The 19,525-nt window shown below is 51.2% G+C and overlaps 1 protein-coding gene across 8 annotated transcripts in view; it reads right to left on the bottom strand.

The window, feature by feature from the left end:
- Nucleotides 1-19,525, bottom strand: part of NUMA1 (nuclear mitotic apparatus protein 1) — a 78,017-nt gene that overhangs the window by 24,214 nt on the left and 34,278 nt on the right. For 7 of the 8 annotated variants that reach the window (XM_042840222.2, XM_065596579.1, XM_065596571.1 and 4 more), the window contains 9 exons: nt 13,463-13,535; nt 11,599-11,684; nt 7,158-7,237; nt 6,190-6,272; nt 5,601-5,681; nt 4,924-5,008; nt 3,641-3,770; nt 2,829-2,986; nt 1,031-1,148 (listed from right to left, as the gene is read on the bottom strand). In XM_042840222.2, coding sequence (XP_042696156.2) covers nt 1,031-1,148; nt 2,829-2,986; nt 3,641-3,770; nt 4,924-5,008; nt 5,601-5,681; nt 6,190-6,272; nt 7,158-7,237; nt 11,599-11,684; nt 13,463-13,504 — 863 coding nt within the window. In that variant the 5' untranslated portion in view covers nt 13,505-13,535. Of the gene's footprint in view, nt 1-1,030; nt 1,149-2,828; nt 2,987-3,640; nt 3,771-4,923; nt 5,009-5,600; nt 5,682-6,189; nt 6,273-7,157; nt 7,238-11,598; nt 11,685-13,462; nt 13,536-18,949; nt 19,075-19,525 lie in introns of those variants that run through there. The other variant, XM_042840224.2, reaches the window with a different exon arrangement.

The raw sequence follows: 19,525 nt of genomic DNA, 5'->3' as shown, positions 1-19,525 counted from the left end.
TCTCTTGGCACCTCGATGTCACAATAAAAGGTCAGAGCCTGGTTTAGGACTCAGAGTTCCTGTCTCCCAGCCCCACAGCCAGACTATGCCCGGCCACCAAGTCTCGAATGGAGATTGACCTTTGCTTTGCCCTATGTTCAGACTTCCATGGAACGTATCATGTCTACTCTGAAGGGGAAGCTTAGAGGCTGCTGCAGGATTCCACCTGGTAGACACCCCGGCAGGGATCACCCTTTCCAGGCTGAAGCAAGACAGATTTCTCCGGTACTTCCTCAGCCTAAATGTGCCATTGCAGAGTGAGCAGCTTCTGCCAGGACTTCAGAGACGAGGCAGCATGCCATGGAGTCTGGGAACACAGTCACTAGCCTTGTCTCCCTCTCGCTGGTCACCCTGGAGGGATGGTGCATGCCCCGCAAAGGGAGAAGGTGCTGTTCATGGTGCATCACACTCTAGAGCTAGAACTGGGGTAAGTCAACACCAATTTACGCCCGCTGAGGAGCTGCTGCACAATCTCTGAGGGCCAGTTTTCTGGCAGGACAGGAAGACAACGGTAGGCTTGGAGTTTGGTGAGTACCCAGGTCCTCCCCACAGAGCCAGCGCGAGTCTGATTACAGCACATGTACGCGTGAGGGCTCACGAGCAGTCCAAGGAACAGAGACACTAAAACTACACAGTGGCAGAGATCCACCTCCTCCCTGGTATCGGGGAGATTACAATAGAGCCCACAGACTCCAACAATATGGGCTGCAGCCTCATTTTATCTATCTACGGTACTTCTATGGGCCTGCATTATCATAGACTATCAGGGTTGGAAGGGACCTCAGGAGGTCATCTAGTCCAACTCCCTGCTCAAAGCAGGACCAATCCCCATAGCAGAGGATGCAGAGTAGGGCGTCAGGCGATGTTTTCTAATCATGCTTGGCCCATGCATTAGATAAATGATGGGTCACACCGATCTGAGGGACCCACAAGCCCTGGGCACCAGCCTACCAGGAGCCCGAGTAGAAAGACGCTGCTTCAGAGGAGTTACCTTTCGTTCTTTTCCCGCAGCTCTTCCAGCGGCTTTGGCTCCAGCTGATCAGCAGTCTGTCTCTCATTGAGGAGAGTCAGGCGGTCGATCCGTTGCTGCATCATGGTGATTTGAGTCTCTGGGGAGGTGGAAGAGAAGCCACTGTTACTAGCCGGTTGGAAGCCTAAAGGACAAGCTGGACCTTAGTCCACTTCCTAATGGGTGAGCATCCACACCACAAACCCCGTCCCAGCCAGCACGGATCATACCAGGGGTGCCCCGAGCATGGCCTGCAGCTGCTGCTTGACTCCCAGACCCAGGAGGAGTTCGATTACTCGCATGGCTGTGCTGGAGCGAGTTTTTGCTGGTAACGTAGCAGGGGGAACCACCATCATGCAGAGCCACGTAGCCAACAGAGAAACCGCCAAGATATTGAGCTCATTGCAAATACAGACCGTGCAGCGTCGCCTATTTGCTCCGGTCAGAACTTGGACGGGGGGGAACCCGCATGAGACCACTGGATCCCTTGGGATCAGGGTTTTTACAGGGATCCCCTGGGTCAGATATATGCATAACAGTTCTCCAACGGGTGGCATGGGAGGTCTCTGTGGATGATATTTAAGGAGTTATGTATCTACACTGAAAAGTATGTTCTTAAAATCCTGGAGTTAAGGTAGGCCACCAGGAGGTGATAAACCTCAGACAGGTTTTTTTCAGCTAGGAGGCAACAGTTGCTTATCTCTGTCTCTGGCTATGTGCATATTGTATGTCTTACAATGGAGGCCTGTTTGCATACTAAGCCGAATACTGGTCTAACGATTGCAAATCCTACAAGGAAAAAACCCAATCAGCGGGTGTCGGGCTGTTTGCGACTAAAGACAAAGGATCGTTAGGGTATATCGGAGGATGCAAGGAGACACAGGACCCTCAACCTAGGAGGCAAACTGTTCGTGTGTTTGCTTCATGAAAGGGGAGTCACAACCAGCCAGGCTGTACAACGCTGCAAGGATTTGGGGATGAGCGATATTTTATTAACTATAAGGATATCCAGTTAATTAAGTCTACGCTCTAGACTGCATGTTATGGTTTATTTTATACGTAATCATTTGTTTCCAATACTTACTTGCTACTGGCTTGAATCTCCGTGCTTTGTTAAAACAAGTTTATATTCCATTTCACTGGAAATCGGTGGGTTACGTGGAGTGCTGATCGGAGGTGCACTTTGGAGGCAGCGAAACTGTAAATACTGCGAGTATCTAGTGGAACAGGGCTGGGGAAACGCTCAGAGGGCTCGAGTGTGCCTCTCGCTAACCTGCAAAGTGACAGCGGGGCCTGCAGTGCCTAGATAATGCTAGTGTTGCCTGTGGCCAGTTAAATTGAAAAGCTGACCCACAGACCGGCTTCCTCACGCTAAGGGCAGGTGGTAGCAAGGTGCCTCGCAATGCTGGGTACCCCCGGGAAGCGTCACACCACATCCGCTCCAAAACATGCCTGCTCCACTGGCCGTACTGATTGTCTGCAAGGCAAGTTCAATGCAGTCCTTGGACTCCTGACAAACAGCCAGCACCACTGGGGGCCCTGCTCCTGAAACACAGCGCAGCCACCATGTACGGAAAGGGACTGGGTAGCCCTCTAGGGCTCCCTTCCAACACTGGAGAGCAGAGATGCTCAAGACTTGCAAGCCTTCAGCCTCCAACCCACTGCACCAACACTGTGGGCTTGGCGGTACTTGCAGCAGGAAGGGGGTGCGCCAATACACACTGTCAGCCAGAACCCCCCTCTCCCCCCGACTCCCCCGATCACGCCGAGAGCTACTGACCCTTCTCTGTGATGAGTTTGCGGTTCTCTGTCAGTTCCAGCTCCAGCTCATCCCGGTTTTCCCTCTCGTCTGCCAGCTGCTTCTTCAGCCGTCTCAGTTGGAACTGCGGGGTCTGCATGATGTCGCCCATGGGGGAGGCGGGCGAGACAGGAAGGAAGCTGTAAAGAAAGCACCAGCCATACAACACCTGATACCACAGGCCAGAGAAGGTGGAGCAGTCACCTCACACTTACTCCTTAAGCAGAATCTCAGACCTGTTATGGTAACAATGTCTATCGCAGTGACCACTTAGTAGTGTACACCAGTGTGAAAAGGAGGACCCTTACTTCAACCCCACTCACTGAACGGGGCTCAGGCCTGGGAGGGGTGCAGAAATACCTTCCATTCCAGGACCAAGTCCCTTCAATCTCCCTTTATACTGCAGTCAGAGTCACCAGAGTGTGAGGGATTTTAGTTCTTGCTGAGCTGTCTCTGATCTCTGCTGCTCTCCCAGCCTTTCACAAGATGCTGCAGGCTGGCCTTTGCCATGGGGGCAGGCTGATCAGAATCTCAGAACTTGCTGCTTCAGGGGGATGCGCTTGGTTTCCTGGCGATCAGCGACAGGACACTGGGCTAAACGGACCAGTGGTTTGAGCTGATCTGGCAATGCCTGTGCTCCTGTACTGAATAGGAGAGGTTTGCAATAGGAAAGGCCCAACTCAGGAAGGAGTTTTTATCTGCTGAGCAGACACGCTGCCCTAGGGCCCCAGGACGCCGTTAAAGCTGGGCTGCCCCCCTGAAAGCCAGGATCCCCAGGAAGGCTGAGGACGTACTTGTTCATGCTGGATGAGGAGGCGATCTTCTGCAGCTCCAGGAAGCGCACCTCTCGCTTGTGCTGGCGGGAGAACACGGGAGACTGCTCCTCGGAGCTGGTGCTGGAGATGCTGGAGGATGAAAGTGGCACTGGGGAGAGCAAACGTGAGACCCTGAGTTGCCTGCTGTAGTGCCAGAGGGGACGGCTTCGAAGCATAAAGCCTCATGTTTGAAATACCTACATTTCTAGGAACCACAGGTTAGCCCAGCCCTTCATCCTTCCAAACAGGTTATTGGGGGTATCCAGATAAGGCCTTAAAACCCTCCTCCCCACGCGGTCTTGTCGCTCTACATGGGAACCCAAGAGTAAGGGGTTTACCCTGCCTGCTTTGGTGGCTGAGGCAAAACATCCCCTTCCCCCACTGCTGTGCTGCGGGCATCCCGCCTAGCTACCTCCCCAGAGGTGGCTGCCTTTTAGACGCACTGTAGGTTGTGCTGTTTGCCAAATGGTTGGGATCCACCAGAACGTGAGATGCCCGTGCAGAACAGCCTATTCTTTTCAGAGCCGGCCAGAGACCAAGCGCTTAGCTGTGTCAAGGATTTCTATATTGCCTGTTATTGTGGCAGCCAGGAGCTCTGGTTTTGGGAATACAGACGGCGCCACTTCTCTGAAGATTTGGTAGCTGTGGCCTGCTCTGTTGCAGCACAAGGAGAGAGACTCTCCCCGAGAAGACAGGCCCCGTAGAAGCATTATACATCAGTGCAAGATCCCGGGGAAAGGAGCGGTCACTAGAACAGAGCGCATACATGGAGTCGTGCCTGTGCGTGGCAGACCCTGCCATCTGAGAGCTCCGTCTTGCATCTCGGGCTTGCATCAGAACCATTTGGGGAAGTCTGCACTGCATCTACTTCTCTCTTGAACTGCAGCCGCTGGTTAGTTTCAGCACTTCAGTTTTCATGCTGCTAGAAAACGTTTCCCTTACTGACTAGAAGCAACAGCATTAACATGGGGGGCGTTACAATAGTGTAGGATGGTGCCAAACGCTTGGGGCATTCAGGAACAGTTCTCACTGCTCTCATCATCCAGGCCAATCACTTTCTATTAACCTTCAGACTTAGTGAGGCTCTGGAGATATGCCAGCAGGGTTTGACATTACGTCCAACGACTACTGCCCCCTACCCAGGGCTTGGCTGCTTACTTAGCTTTGGTGCCAGCAGTGCATGCTATTTTGGGTTAGGTGACTCCATCCAAGCCAGCCTGAACGATTCATTGCTTTTAACCCTCCGTACACACAGCACTCACCTTTCTTCTGCAGGAAGAGCTCCAGGTTCTCATTCAGGCTCTCTTCGTTGTCAAGCACGAACTTGAGGACTGTCGCTAGCTCAGCCTGAGACACAGACCCATCAGTGTTAGCAGATATGCGGTGGCTGCAGCCCCTGTCCTCGAAAGGAGCAGCTGTTGCTTAGCGACGGTGCAAGCACTGGGAAGGCAGTTCAGTAGTTATGCCAGCTCCCCATACCCCAATCTGTCGTGCCGGGAAGGGGAAGTATTGGGGAGCTGACACCGTGACCCAGAAGTTAAAGCCTGGCCAAATCTGAGGGGGTCTTTCTCCATGCATTGAAACACAGAATCCATATCCAAGTCTATCCATCAACAACAGGGGTTTGTGGATCCACTGGAAGGGGAGAAGGAGAAAGATGCCTCCTTGGAGACCATCCATCTCAACACCTTAGTGAAGCAGGTCATTATTAGCCCCATTTTCCAGATGATGGAACCAAGGTGAAGTGACTCACCCAAGGGCACACTGCAACTCAATGGCAGAGATGGGACTAGCACCCCAAGCCTGAGCCACAAGGCCAGCCCATTGCTTGGGCAGTGGCTGTAGGGAGAACCCAGCCGGGAACCGGATTGCAGCAGAGGAAGGGGGACGTCATGCAAAAGCCTACAGCAGGAGTCCGCATGCAGCTGGCGAGGGCTACCTGGATTTTGTATTCAAATTCGTTCCAGTCCCTGGAGCTTTTGGTGCTCATGGAGGCGTGGTACAGGAGCAGCATGGTCACCTGGAAACAGACACTGCAGCGTCACAAAGGCGAAACACGCCTCACAATCACACATCCAAATGCAGAGTCACTCCACTATCCCAGCAGTGCTGCCTTGCTGCCTTTACCAGGCTGCCGGGAGAGATGTGTCTGGAGACACCGGAGATATTCACCCCTTTGCTCAGGGGCATCTGGCAGGATCCCCTGCCCAGAGTTCTCAATCCCGCTAAGATTCAGACCCCAAGCACTCTGGAACAAGGGGCGGGTTGAGATGCCCTTCACAGAGTGGATCTGGGAGGGGAAGGAAGTGCTAAGCTGTTCCTCTCCAACCAGGAACTCCCCAGTGCACTGGAACCTCCACCTTGCACTCTGTACCCCTTGGAGTGCATACGTTCTTCAGGGGGCTATGGGGTCCCTGTTAGGACCAAGTTTAGATAGGATGGCTGTGACACTGAAGATCCCATAAGACTTGCCATCCCCGGATAGGCCTGTCTTTACTGAGTGCTGGTCCAGGTGCAAAGACAGGTACCTTGGCCAGCTCCAGTTCCTCTCCCTCCAAGAGTTTCGGTATGGACACGGGGCTTTCCATGGTTGACTTGTGCTTGCAGTGTTCTGCAACGAGAATCCAGAGAGTTCTAGGCACACATGCTTGTGCTGACCCTTGGGGGATGGACTAGTCTGGACCTCGGGTCTCCTCCCTCATCTTCCGTGTCCAACGCCATTGTGGGCCAACCTCCCACCCCAGCCCCTACTCACCCACCATTAGAGTGAGGGGCCGCGTAAACAAGACACCACTGATCTGAAACCCCAGGAGAAGGGAATCTCTGCCTTCACTCCATAGGCACTAGGAAACATGGCAGCAGGCCCACTGACAGAGCCAGGCCTCATATCTACAGCAACGGTAACCCGGCCATCCCCTGCCAAAAATTCCTCTGCTTCACCCTTTAGTGTGCTTCCTGCAACCCACTCCTCCAATTAAACTCCCCCGCACCACCTTTGGGATCCCTCTGTTCCCTTTAGTCTTCTACCACCGGCTCCCTGCAAACCATCAACTCTCAGCTCAGTCCCCACGTCCCCTGGGGCTATTCAGCTCAGCAGCTAGCCGGCACAGGGTTTCCAGCTGGGTTTGGCTGAGGCACAAGGCGTCACTGACACGTCCCAAAGGTCCAGCCCATCAGTGGGTCAGGTGGCATTAGAACACCAAACATTAGCACCTTGTGTTTGGCACTGGCCATTGGAGCCCACCATCACCCTCGCCTCTGGGAGCCTGCCCAGCAGGATGCCTCTAGGGTGTGCGTTTGCAGGCGCCCACGAGAAGTACTGCTGCTTGATGCCATGGATTCAGGGTAGCACTACTTACATCCAAGGGGCCTAGGCTACATTGATGACCCTGAGCCTGACCTATTCTACCTAGAAGAACCTGGAATTAGGCCACAACCACAGGGGTGGAACATGCAGGGGAGGTGGTGAGCTCAGACACAGCTGCGAGATTCTTACTCTGTAGAAAGCTCCGGATGAACTCGATCCTCTCCGGCAAGGGCTGCTGCAGAACAGACCGTCCCTCCTCAGAGCCATGGCTGAAAGAGTGCACACGGGTTACTCCGATACTCAAGTGAGGCAGATGCTGCTTATACAGGGGGTGTTGCTTTAATACAGACAGGCTGGCTGCTATGCAGTAGACCACAGGCCTCGCCGGTTTCCTGTGTCAGCTCGAGTAACAAGCCCAGCCAAGATCGTGGAGTCCACCCACATCATGCAGGTTACAGACCTGACAAGACTGGCTGGAGCCCCTGACCACCTCCATGAAACACAATCGCTTCTCGATCGCCACCCCAGATTCCAACTAGGTCCAACTGGTAAACACAGACCCGCCCCTCCCTGTTTGGGCAGGAGCTTGACATTCACGTGGTTTTGTTTATTTCCTTATTTGTGAACCAGCCGGACAGCACAGCTCTGGGAATTAATGTTACTGCGGTGGACTAGCCAGCAGAGGGAGCTCTCAAATATATATTTCTCCACTAAATGAATGACGTAGTGGATTTAAAGAGTGCACCCCACCCCTACAGCTCTTTCTAACCTGGTGGGAAGCAGCTCGCCGATTAGAACCATTTGCACACAGCTCCACAATAGGATTTAGTGTGGAAAGTGCCTCTTGCTACCTGGAAAGCTTTGGAAGCGTCTCCATTTGTGGTACACAGCTCTGCTGGAATGGCTCCGAGCTGGTCACATGGGTCTGACCGTTCTGGTGCTTTAAAGGAGGTTTGTGTTAAGAACCCAAACATGAACAGATTACGGGCCAAATTTGGACATGGAAATGCACCTGCAAACACCAGTAGGAGCCAGTGGAGATGCACTCTTACTTTATCTAAGACTGAATGCAGGCTTGGTGTATCAGTTGGGTAGCCAGGTTAGTCTATAAGGTGCCACAGGACTCTCTCTCGCTTTTTACAGTCTTAGATAGTTGCATTTAAAAATTGCACCAAATTTTTAAGAAGGGGAATTGGGAGTTAACTGCCAAGGCCCAGTTCAAGATGCCACGTTTCCCCTACAAGAGTCGATTGCATTAGCTCATGCGCGAATTGCTCACATGTCTGCAACCCTTGCTAGTGTCAGGCTTGTCTGACATCCTCGGCCCTTGCAGGGGAAACCGGAGGTCCTTGAACTCAGTGGCTTGGCCGGTAGCGAAACAGAATGTTGGATGCTGATTTTGCATTTGGAATTTTGTAATCTGCATGTGGCGCGTCGGCACTCCGGGATTTTCAAACCAGTCTCCTCATACTTCAGAGAGTTCCCCGGCAAATCGCCCCCCTTTATGATCCTGTACTACCGCCAGGCCCAGTCAGTACATACAGCCCATGCTCCTTGCGCCGCTCCTTTGTTGATCTGAGTTAGAGATGAAGGAGATTAACCAGGGCTGACTAAATATATCCCTTGCAGGCAGCTCCTTCCTCCACACCCCCCACACAATCAGAGCCCAGCTCGAGAGCGGGCTCTCCTTATGAAGTACGAGAGATAATTATAGATCACAGGCTTCCACAAAAAGACTCCTGAGGGAAGGATTTGAAATGCAGTGCGATGTCTAAATGTAAATGAGTCTCACTGCACCCTCTCCTACCAGGGACTCCTTTTCTAGTTCAATAATCACATAGAATTAAATCCTGGCGCATGCTCAGTTCTACTATTTCAGCTTCCATTATGTTTGACACGATCACTCCAACTCGCAGCCAATAAACACTGCTCCCAGAAGAGCTACTCCTACAAACCCATTCCCCAGAGTAACAGCACTTCCTCCCCCACAGGTCTCTGCACCCCTCACTTATGGAAATGAATACAGAGCCCTTTGCGATTGGGGGGGGGGGGGGGGGAAATTCCTCAATCCTGCAGATACACAGAAGCAAACCTGGCATTCCCAGGGGGCAGCAAGGCAGGCACTGGGAGGAGGAGCCTGGCGCTGTGCTGGAGAACTGCCTCACCACTGCCAGGGCTTCCCCAAGTTACTCCCTTCCAAGTGGCATTGACAGGGGAGCTCCCAGCCTTGGAACGGGTAAGTAAGGAGTGTCTATGGGACGCGGCACCTATTTACTGCACAGAGCTGTCCTGTGTGATTCCAGCATCACCAGTGTCAATTTCAGCAAGGAGGAGGAGTTTAGCAGCTTTGACACCTGAAAGGTCTGAGGCCTTTTTCTGCAGCCACATTAGGACATCAGCAACCATCAGCTAAAAAGTAGAAAGTCACATCCTCACATTCCATCAAAACGATGTAATATTGGGCTGTTAAGAAGGCACTCCTGTCCTAATAATACCCACCATCGCCAGACAAAGAACCAGATCTTCAACTGTCTGGCAAGGAATCACTTATCAAGAGTTGTGGTTGTGAAATGTGTACTTTATTGTTTTGCCTCTACGGTCCCTATTTCTCGCTTGTTTGTCTGGTTCTTTGATTGTTTGTCTGTTGCATAGCTAATTTTGCAAGATTTAAATCAACTAATGTGGTGGGGTATGACCGGGTAAAGAATTGTTTCGCAGTATCTTACGACTGGACAGAGAATGATATTGTAGTACTTTGGTTAAGGCAGAGCGAAGTAGGTCTCAAGTTTCACTATATAAACTGGGGTCCAAAAGGAAGTTCTTTGGGAACCAACTGCAGGACACAGCCCAAGATCAGAGCTGCCAGACCTCACCCCCCTGCCAACCACATCATGCAGAAGCTGGAGGAGCCCCAGACAACCTGATCCTAACTGGCCACCAGGAAAAGTTCAGCTGCCTTATTGGGAGTTTCAGAGTAGCAGCCGTGTTAGTCTGTATCCGCAAAAAGAAGAACAGGAGTACTTGTGGCACCTTAGAGACTAACAAATTTATTAGAGCATAAGCTTTCGTGGACTACAGCCCACTTCTTCGGATGCATATAGAATAAATAAATATTCTAATAAATTTGTTAGTCTCTAAGGTGCCACAAGTACTCCTGTTCTTCTTCTTATTGGGAGTGGCGAGCACTGTGTGCTTAGTGTGTGTATTCGGTTTTGGTAACTGTTAAGAATATTACTGGGTAAAGCTCTTTCACTAGCAAAAGGCCCTGCAAACCTATAGAAGTTTAGGTCCTGACCCCTAGGAACTGGGTAATGGGTTGGGGTGCCAAACGCCCTTGTGGGGGAAACACTCCCATTAGCCCTTCAGAGCCAACAGCTACGGGAGGGTAGGCTGGACTCTATTGTGGATGGTGCATCATTAGAGGAGTTACCAGAGTTCCAACTGCAGGACCAAATTCTGTCCCTGGTTACACCTGTGCGGCCCTGACGAAGGCAACTGAGTTGCACAGGCGTCACTGTAGGCAGGATTTGGCCAGCAGAACCTTAACTGCGGAGCAGTGTCTGAGAAAGAAAGGACCCTGCTTGATTCCCGGGGAGCCTGCAGGGCTGCCAGTTAGAAAAGCCACCTTTGACTCTGTTTGCTGGGTCGGTGGAGCTGTGTCGGTCACAGGATATTAGAGAGACAAGGTGGAGATGGGGGTAATTATCTTGTATGAGACCAACTTCTATCGGTGAGAGAGACAAGCTTATACAGAGCTCCTCTTCAGGTCTGGGAAAGACACTCAGAGTCATGGCTAAATACAAGGGGGAACAGATTGTTAAGCATAAAGAGTTAACATGCCTTGCAAGAGATCATTCCAGGTGAAGTGGGCAGCTAACTCCCTCTGCAGTCTAGGGCAAAGGGGGGGTTAGTGGATTATGGGTTGTTGTAATGAGCCATAAATCCAGTGCCTTTATGGAGTCCGTCATGTTTAGTGTCTAGCAAAGGTTGGAATTTAAGCTCCCAGGCTCGTCTGCTGAAGGTGTTGTGCAGGTTTCCCTTGAGGGAGGGCTAAGAAGTCGAACATGGAGTGATCATTTTGTGAAAAGCGTACACCAAGAGGATTGATGCTGAAGTACTGGAGGCACAGTCAGTACTGTGCGCCCCCCTCCCCCCCCCCCCGTGTCATGCTGCTTCCCAGGACAGAACTGCAGTTTCACAGGGTTCGGCAGCACGGCGACAGACTCCATTTTAGAAGGGACTGGATTTGTAATAACCTAAGGAACCAAGGTGCAGGGGATTCAAACTCTCCCGCCGTGGGGGAGGTACTTCAGTGCTGGGGCAGCCGGAATTGCAACCAGAAAAAACGACTGTGAATGAAAAGCAAACAGGCAGCAGAACGGGGGATTTGAGAGCATAGTGCACCAAGGAACCAGGGTAACAGCCACACCTTTCCCATCAGACCTCCAGGGGACTTCTCCCTAATGCTCCCCAGCTGAGAGTCCGGCTCGGGACCCACTGGCCTTTCCCATGGCAGATAGGCTCAGTGCTCAGATATTACGGTGATGGGTAGCAGCCTAAAACCCTCTAATTCTTGGTTGGAGACCAGCAAGGCAGTTCGAAGGGAAACTCTGTAGTTGCTTCCACTCACACTTTGTCGATGATCTTGAGGAAGACACTGCAGTCCCGGAGCTGTGACAGATCACTCAGGGGATTGTCGACCTTCAGGCTGTTCACCTGGGGACAGGACAGGGCAGTCAAAAACTAGGAACCCGCTAGCAAGCACATGTCGCCCAGCTCTGCCAATGACTGACTGGGTGACTTGGCCTTGAAAGCTTAGATTCTAGGGCAGGAGCTGGTCCAATTCAAGCCCTGAAGCTGGATGTCCAATACGACTCCTGCGCTCTGTGACAAGACAGTCACACAGCCAAAGACAAGACACTAACATGGGCCTCATTCATAATGTGTTTCCCCAGAGATGCTCAGAGGCAGCATAAAGTTTGCCAAGGACATTCTGCCTCATTTACAACTAGACTGACCGGACAGAGTCGTGTCAGTTGCACAGTAAGAAACCCCAGAGCAAGTCCCTGCTGGCCTCCCGCTGTGCTTTAGCCACGTGGCCCCTGCACTGGTTTCAGGGCAAGTTTCCAAGGCGGGACTCACTGGACCCAGTGTTTCCAGTTACAGTAACTCCTCACTGAACGTCGTCCCGGTTAACCGTGTCACGTTGCTGATCAATTAGAGAACATGCTCGTTTAAAGCTGCGCAATGCTTCCTTATAACATTGTTTGGCAGCCGCCTGCTTTGTCCACTGCTTGCAGGAAGAGCAGCCCATTGGAGCGAGCTGGTGGGGGCTTGGAACCAGGGTGGGCCGGCAGCCCCCCATCAGCTCCCTTCAGTTCCCTGTACGGCAGTCGCCCAGCGGGCTATCAATTGCCGGCAGTTCAGCTGTCCCTCCCCCCACTGCTGTGTGCTGCTCCTGCATTCTGCCTTGGAGCTGCTCCCGGGAGCCTGTCAGGGTGTTCCCCTGCCCCCCCCGCTCCTTTAACCCATCTCCACAGAGCGGGGGGGGGGGGGGGAGGGAGGGGAAGAACACGACACAACACGTCTCAGTTTAGAGGGAACCTGCTGGCAGCAGCTGCTGTCTCAACTTGCTGATCTACTTAAAAAGGCAATGTACGTAGAGTGCGGTCAGTGTACTTAAAGTGGCAATGTAAGTGTCTCTGTCACTCACACACACGGTGTGCGTCTCTGTCTCTCTCCACTATGCTGTCTCCCCCTCCCGCCATTCGTGCTGCCTTGTAGAGTGTGAAGCTACATTAACAACAACGTGTTAACACTTGAGGGCTCAGCTGAGTGCTAGTTCATCATTTAGCAGTAAGGCATTCCCTGGGAAATATCCCACCCTCTGACTCCACCACCTCAACCAAGCTTCACAATCATCATTGCTGTGGACAGTATTAAATTGTTTGTTTAAAACTTATAGAGTGTGCGCACGCGCGCACACACACACACACACACACGTCCAGCAAAAAAATTTTCCCTGGAACCTAACACACACACCCCATTTACATTAATTCTTATGGGGAAACTGAATTCGCTTCACATCATTTTGTTTAAAAGTCGCATTTTTCAGGAACAGAACTACAACTACTACGTTAAGCGAGGAGTTACTGTACTCATTCACAGGAATTGTGAGCAAATGTCCCCCCCCACCTACTGCCCGGTCAAATCTGTAGAACTCAGAGCCTTACAGAGAGCAGCCCAGAAGGTTACAACACAAGGCACGAAGGCTCCAGACCCACCAGTGCCCATCCAACTGCATTCACTCGAATGGTTGATCCCTGTTCAGTGCTGCAGAGGAGGTTCCCCACCCCACTGCTCCCTACCCACATCCCCAGGGAGAAGTGCATGCTCAAAGAAGCAGGAGCAATTAAGAAGGCCTTGCACCAAGGGGAGAAGAGCCTATCCACTCATACTACAAGGCACGCAGAAGTAAGGCATGAACACTTTACCCAGGCCAGGAGAGCACTGGCCCTCGTAGCGTGAAGAGACATCTTTGTGACGCTGCCAGGTTACCCTCCAAACCTAAAAGGGACAAGAAAAAAAAAAGTAGTTAAAGCCTGAATGGAACATGCAGATTCATGCACAACGAGCACCCAACATTGATTCGGGTAAGAGAGGAACTAATGAAAGGCTTCCATAGCCCCTTTCCTCTGAGTATCTCAGCACATTTTACAGAAGCAGTAAGACAGCATCTCAATTCACTGGCAGGAAGACAGAGGTTAAGTGGCTCTGCTGTGGTAGAGCCAAATACATCCCAGGTCTCCTGGCTTAGAATCATAGAATATCAGGGTTGGAAGGGACCTCAGGAGATCATCTAGTCCAACCCCCTGCTCAAAGCAGGACCAATCCCCAACTAAATCCCCAAATCCCTAAATGGCCCCCTCAAGGATTGAACTCACAACCCTGGGTTTAGCAGGCCAATGCTCAAACCACTGAGCTATCCCTCCCAGACCCCTGCTACTGTGTATTGCCAGATATTTATTTAGCACCTTTCATCCTGAAAAATCTCAAAGTTCCTTATGAACTAGTCCGGGGGAATCACTTTATCCAGCCTACAAGTGCAGCCACCTCTGGGGTAGAACAGATGCATTTCTGCCACACACAACGATGTTACAACTGTTTAGGAGGAGTAGCAAAGAATGCCACATCCACCTGAATGCACAGTGAAGTAGTAGTCTGAGGACCTAAATCTCCGAGTCGAAACACTGCTCCGATATCAATTAAAAAATGCCTTGGACCTATGTTGTCTAAGAGAGGTCAGGGCCTGAAGTTTACGTCTCAGCTGAAAGCCATTCAAAGTTCTACAGTGTGTTTATGTCACTTCCCCAAGCTGTTCTCTCTGTGGCATAATACATTTTATTACAGTAGTGTCTAGATACTGACCAATATCAGAGTCCCATCGTGCTGGGCGCTGGATAGTCTTTTCCATGTATAAGAACACCTCTTTGTTCTTACTGGGGAAAATTACAGCAAAATGGAGTCTGGAGTTACCTGGGCAAGTCCCTGCATACTTTGAGTTACAAGGTGTATCTGCCTTCTCTCAATGGGTCCATTGTATAGCTGATGGTCCTTAATGGGCCATCAAGCAGGCTAGGCAGAGCTGACACCAACTTGTCTGGGGTGTCACCCAGAAGCATAGCATAAGTTTGAAATACAGACAGTATAGAGCCAATACTTATAAAACTTTAAATACAAAAAATGATATATGCACACAGACAGCATAATCATAACCAGCCAACCATAACCTTGTCTTAGACACCTCGTTTGATCCCCTTTATACAAGATTTGGTGCCACTACAGGACCTTGGTTGCAACCATGTTCTATATGGTCCCAGATTATGTCAATAACGTCACAGCACATTAATCTTTGTTGGGCATTGTAAGTTATGCAGAGAGCTGGGGTTCTAGGTTAAAGGTGTCTCCCCACTGTTGATGTGGGGAGCAGGTGGTGAATGCCACGGTGATGGGGAGACCAGAGAGATTTACTCGGCGCTCTATCAGCCAGATCCAGCCCTGCTGTAAGCACAAATTGGAGTTACAGTAGGCCTGGATTTAACCCTCCATATCCATTTACAGAATCAGGTTCCAAACTAGCCACCAGTTAAGATTTAGCAGAAATTTGCAGGGTCTCCTCCTTCCCCACAGCATTTGGTGCCACCTCCTCTGGCTCTTGGGGGGGAGCACCGGGGTTCCAAACAAGGAACTAATCTCCTCGGGGCTGTGGGATCTTCTGCTAAGATAACTTTGTGACTTTGTCCTCACCCACAACTATTTCACATTTGGGGACAACATATACCTTCAAGTCAGCGGCACTGCTATGGGTATCCACATGGCCCCACAGTATGCCAACGTTTTTATGGCTGACTTAGAACAACGCTTCCTTAGCTCTCGTCCCCTAACGCCCCTCCTCTACTTGCGCCACATTGATGACATCTTCATCATCTGGACCCATGGAAAAGAAGCCCTTGAGGAATTCCATTAGGATTTCAATACGCTACATTGATGACATCTTCATCATCTGGACCCATGGAAAAGAAGCCCTTGAGGAATTTCACCATGATTTCAATAATTTCCATCCCACCATCAACCTCAGCCTAGATCAATCCACACAAGCAGTCCATTTCCTGGACACTACTGTGCTAATAAGCGATGGTCACATAAATACCACCCTATACCGGAAACCTACTGACCGCTATACTTACCTACATGCCTCCAGCTTCCATCCAGGACACACCACATGATCCATTCTCTACAGCCAAGCTCTAAGATACAACCGCATTTGCTCCAATCCCTCAGACAGAGACAAGCACCTACAAGATCTCTATCAAGCATTCTTAAAACTACAGTAACCACCTGCTGAAGTGAAAAAACAGATTGACAGGCCAGACGAATACCCAGAAGTCACCTCCTACAAGACAGGCCCAACAAAGAAAATAACAGAACACCACTAGCTGTCACCTTCAGCCCCCAACTAAAACCTCTCCAGTGCATCATCAGAGATCTACAACCTATCCTGAAAGATGATCCCTCACTCTCACAGATCTTGGGAGACAGACCTGTCCTCGCTTACAGACAGCTCCCCAACCAATGTGATATATGCCATCATGTGCCAGCAATGCCCCTCTGCCATGTACACTGGCCAAACCTGGTCAGTCTCTACACAAAAGAATAAAATGGACACAAATCTGACATCAGGAATCATAACATTCAAAAACCAGTAGGAGAACACTTTAACCTGTCTGGTCACTCACTAACAGACCTGCGGGTGGCAATTTTGCAACAGAACAGCTTCAAAAACAGACTCCAATGAGAAACTGCTGAACTTGAATTGATATGCAAACTAGATACAATCAACTTAGGCTTGAATAGAGACTGGGAATGGCTGAGCCATTACAAACATTGAATCTATCTCCCCATGTAAGTATTCTCACACTTATCAACCTGTCTGTACTGGGCTAGCTTGATTATCACTTCAAAAGTTTTTTTCCTCTTAATTAATTGGCCTCTCAGAGTTGGTAAGACAACTCCCACCTGTTTATGCTCTCTGTATGTGTGTATATATATCTCCTCAATATATGTTCCATTCGATATGCATCCGAAGAAGTGGGCTGTAGCCCACGAAAGCTTATGCTCTAATAAATTTGTTAGTCTCTAAGGTGCCACAAGTCCTCCTGCTCTTTTTGCGGATACAGACTAACCCGGCTACACTGAAATCTGTTAAGGGACAAGCACTACGGTAGGGGCAGGAGTCGTCGAATTATAACACAGTCCGAAGGACCACAAGCAGGGCTGCCCTGGATCCCCCCAGGGCCTTCCCTTTGTATGGCCCGAGACTAGCGGAGAAGCGTCATTACCACATCTTGGACAAGTACAAACACTGGAGTATTTCAGTACCCAAAGGCGTGTGCTGTCCCCACTCAGAACCCGGACTTGCCACTGTAACTCAGTAAGGCAGAGACCAAGCATTTTTAGACTAGCCCTGTTCCCCAGCACCCCCCTTCGCCCCCTAATCATTACAGTGCCTTCTATTTCAACTCCTACGTTTTGTCTGACCCCCATTTCACTGCCACTCTGAGGAGCAGCTCCATTGACAGCAGTAGGTACAGGACTAAACAGAGAACTGGGGTCAAAGACTTCCAATTTCTAACCCAGCTCTGACACCAGCCCTTCCTCTGGCCTTGAAAACACTCTGCCTTCATCTCCCCATCTGGGCAGTGGGGCTAGAGCTGCCTGATTCCCAGGGGGATCGCAAGGAGTAGCTGATGTTTGTGAAATGCGATGGAAAGTCATTCTGTCGGTGCATGCTACCGGTGCAGGACGTCCTCATTCAGACCCCAGAGACAGCTACTGCAAGCCGGTGTTCTAGATCGCCTTTCAGCCAAGCAGCTTGGTCCTTAGAGACTTACATCTCAGACCGGCTCCTCCCCACCCACCCTGAACGTTTAAAGCCAAGGCTCCGCCATCAGGAGAAGGAGGGGGAGTCAGTTTCCCCATCAGATCCGTCCCTCGAGTCAGTGGCATAAAGGCCTAAAACGACCTGTTCTGCAGCAGACTGCCAGGTTTCCTTCACTGCTAGTGGCAGCTGTGGTCTCCCATCCTTCGCCCCGAAGGCAGCCTCTTCGCCCCACACCCGTTGCTGAGACTGAGAGCCCACTGGGGGAAGCTACGGGGGGTGGAAGGGGGGCTTCTAACAGCATCCAGCATAGATGCTAGCAGCGGCCACTTCTGGTTCTTCCTACCCACAGCTCCCCCACTAAATGGCTGGTTCTGTTTCTCTCCTCCCCCCCCAGCTTTGCTAGATCACAGCAGAGGGAGGATTTCTCTTTACTCCAGCAGGCTCTCAGCTTAGGAGCTGGCAACCCGTCAGCAGCAGCTGATTCTGCTTGGGTGATGGCCCTCGTCAACGGCTGCTCTATCTGGAAGAGAGCAGGATCCCAGGAAAACCCGGAGAAGATCTAAAAATGAACTGCTAAGCTGAAACCAAGCAAAGCGTGGCTCAACTCTGAGGCCTTTGAATGTTAGCCAGGCTTCAGGAGAGGCGGGAGCAATTCGGTGCTTCACAGCAGCCTGGTAAGGCAGGCAAAGGGCACATCGGGATTATTTCCCCCTTTGCTGAAACGCAACCATCAAAGGGGCAAAACACAGCGGTCTAACAGCACAGGGCAATACGCCACACAATCCAGAGGTCAGGAAAGGCAGCAGAACACTGTAGCCAGTTGGAACTGCAGAGGGAATTTAGGTCAGCAGAATGTAATTAACCGAACCAGACACTAGCTAGGACACTCTCGTAGTGACCGCAAGTTCTCAAGACCTCCCTTTCAAATCTCATCTGAAAAGAGAGATTCCCTCCTCCCCAGGGTTGCACTGAAACATCGGAGGGAACAACAATCGAGGAAGGAACGGATTGTAGAGTTGTAGTGAGCACGATCACAGGCTTCCGTGTACTAGGCTAAATCTCTCCCTGGTGAAACTCCATGGACCCCAAGGCCTCGTCTGCACTAGCATTCTCGCTCCGTCACGGGTGGAATCGAACTGGAGGGAAGCGTCAGCAAGAACCTCTTGGTGTTCACAGAGCCTGGTTCGCACCTGCCAGGGATGATCCTGGCCAATGGTCCTCCTAAGCTAGGCAAGCAAGGTTAATGAATTACTTTGAAATCAGCACCGTTCCTACGAACTCTAGCTTCAGCAAGTGCTGGCCAGAGATCAGGAGCTCCTGGGACCCAGGCTCCTCCCCTTACCTCTGAAATCCCAGGGAAGCCACGCCCAAGAGACATGCCCGTGGAAATGCACCCAGTGGAAATGCACCCAGCGGAGCATGCTAGAGGCTTTGCTGTGGCATGAGCTGAAAGCTAAGACCTGCACATCTCTGACTTTCCTTAGCCACGTCTGAGCCTCCCACCCCTAAAAAGCTTCCAAGGCAGCGCTTTAAAACACACCCTTTAAGGTTCTTCAGGTTCTCTTCCTTGCCTGGGTTTCTTTGGAAGAATCAGACTCCTTCAGGGAGAGAGAAAAACCACTCAAAATTGGTCAGATTCCCTGGAAAGAGGTGCTCCGGAGAGAGCTGGGGAGGCTTGTTCTCTGGAGAGATGAAAGGGCTCCTGTATTGGGCCCTTCTCACATTTCAAACACCATGATAAGAAACTCCTCCCCTTGCTCCTCTCCATGGTCTCCTGTTAACTCTTTCTGGGGAATCGCAGCAGCAGCACCAGTGCTGTCCTGGGAGGGAGGGGAGATACCCCGTCCCTAGCGCCACCGCACTGCTGTACTCCTACCTCTGGCATATACCATGAAGTGAGTGCTAAGAGCCAGTCACTTTTAGAGCTGCCAGATCCATTTCCTTCTGGTGGCTGGAGCCAACACAAACCACCTGCTGGAGGGGATGAAATCGAACTCCCCGACTTCGGATGCCAATTCGCACAACTCCAGCCGGGGAAGCTGCAGTAAGCACCAGCAGAGGAGACCCCCCCCAGTGCCACAGCCTATTACTAGCACGTTGGAGTCGCCTGCCTCTT

This window comes from Chrysemys picta, chromosome 1 (genome assembly GCF_011386835.1).
Source record: "Chrysemys picta bellii isolate R12L10 chromosome 1, ASM1138683v2, whole genome shotgun sequence".
Classification (NCBI taxonomy): Eukaryota; Metazoa; Chordata; order Testudines; family Emydidae; genus Chrysemys; species Chrysemys picta.
The sequence above is the reverse complement of the archived record's forward strand: the minus strand, read 5'-3'. Positions and strand labels throughout refer to the sequence as shown.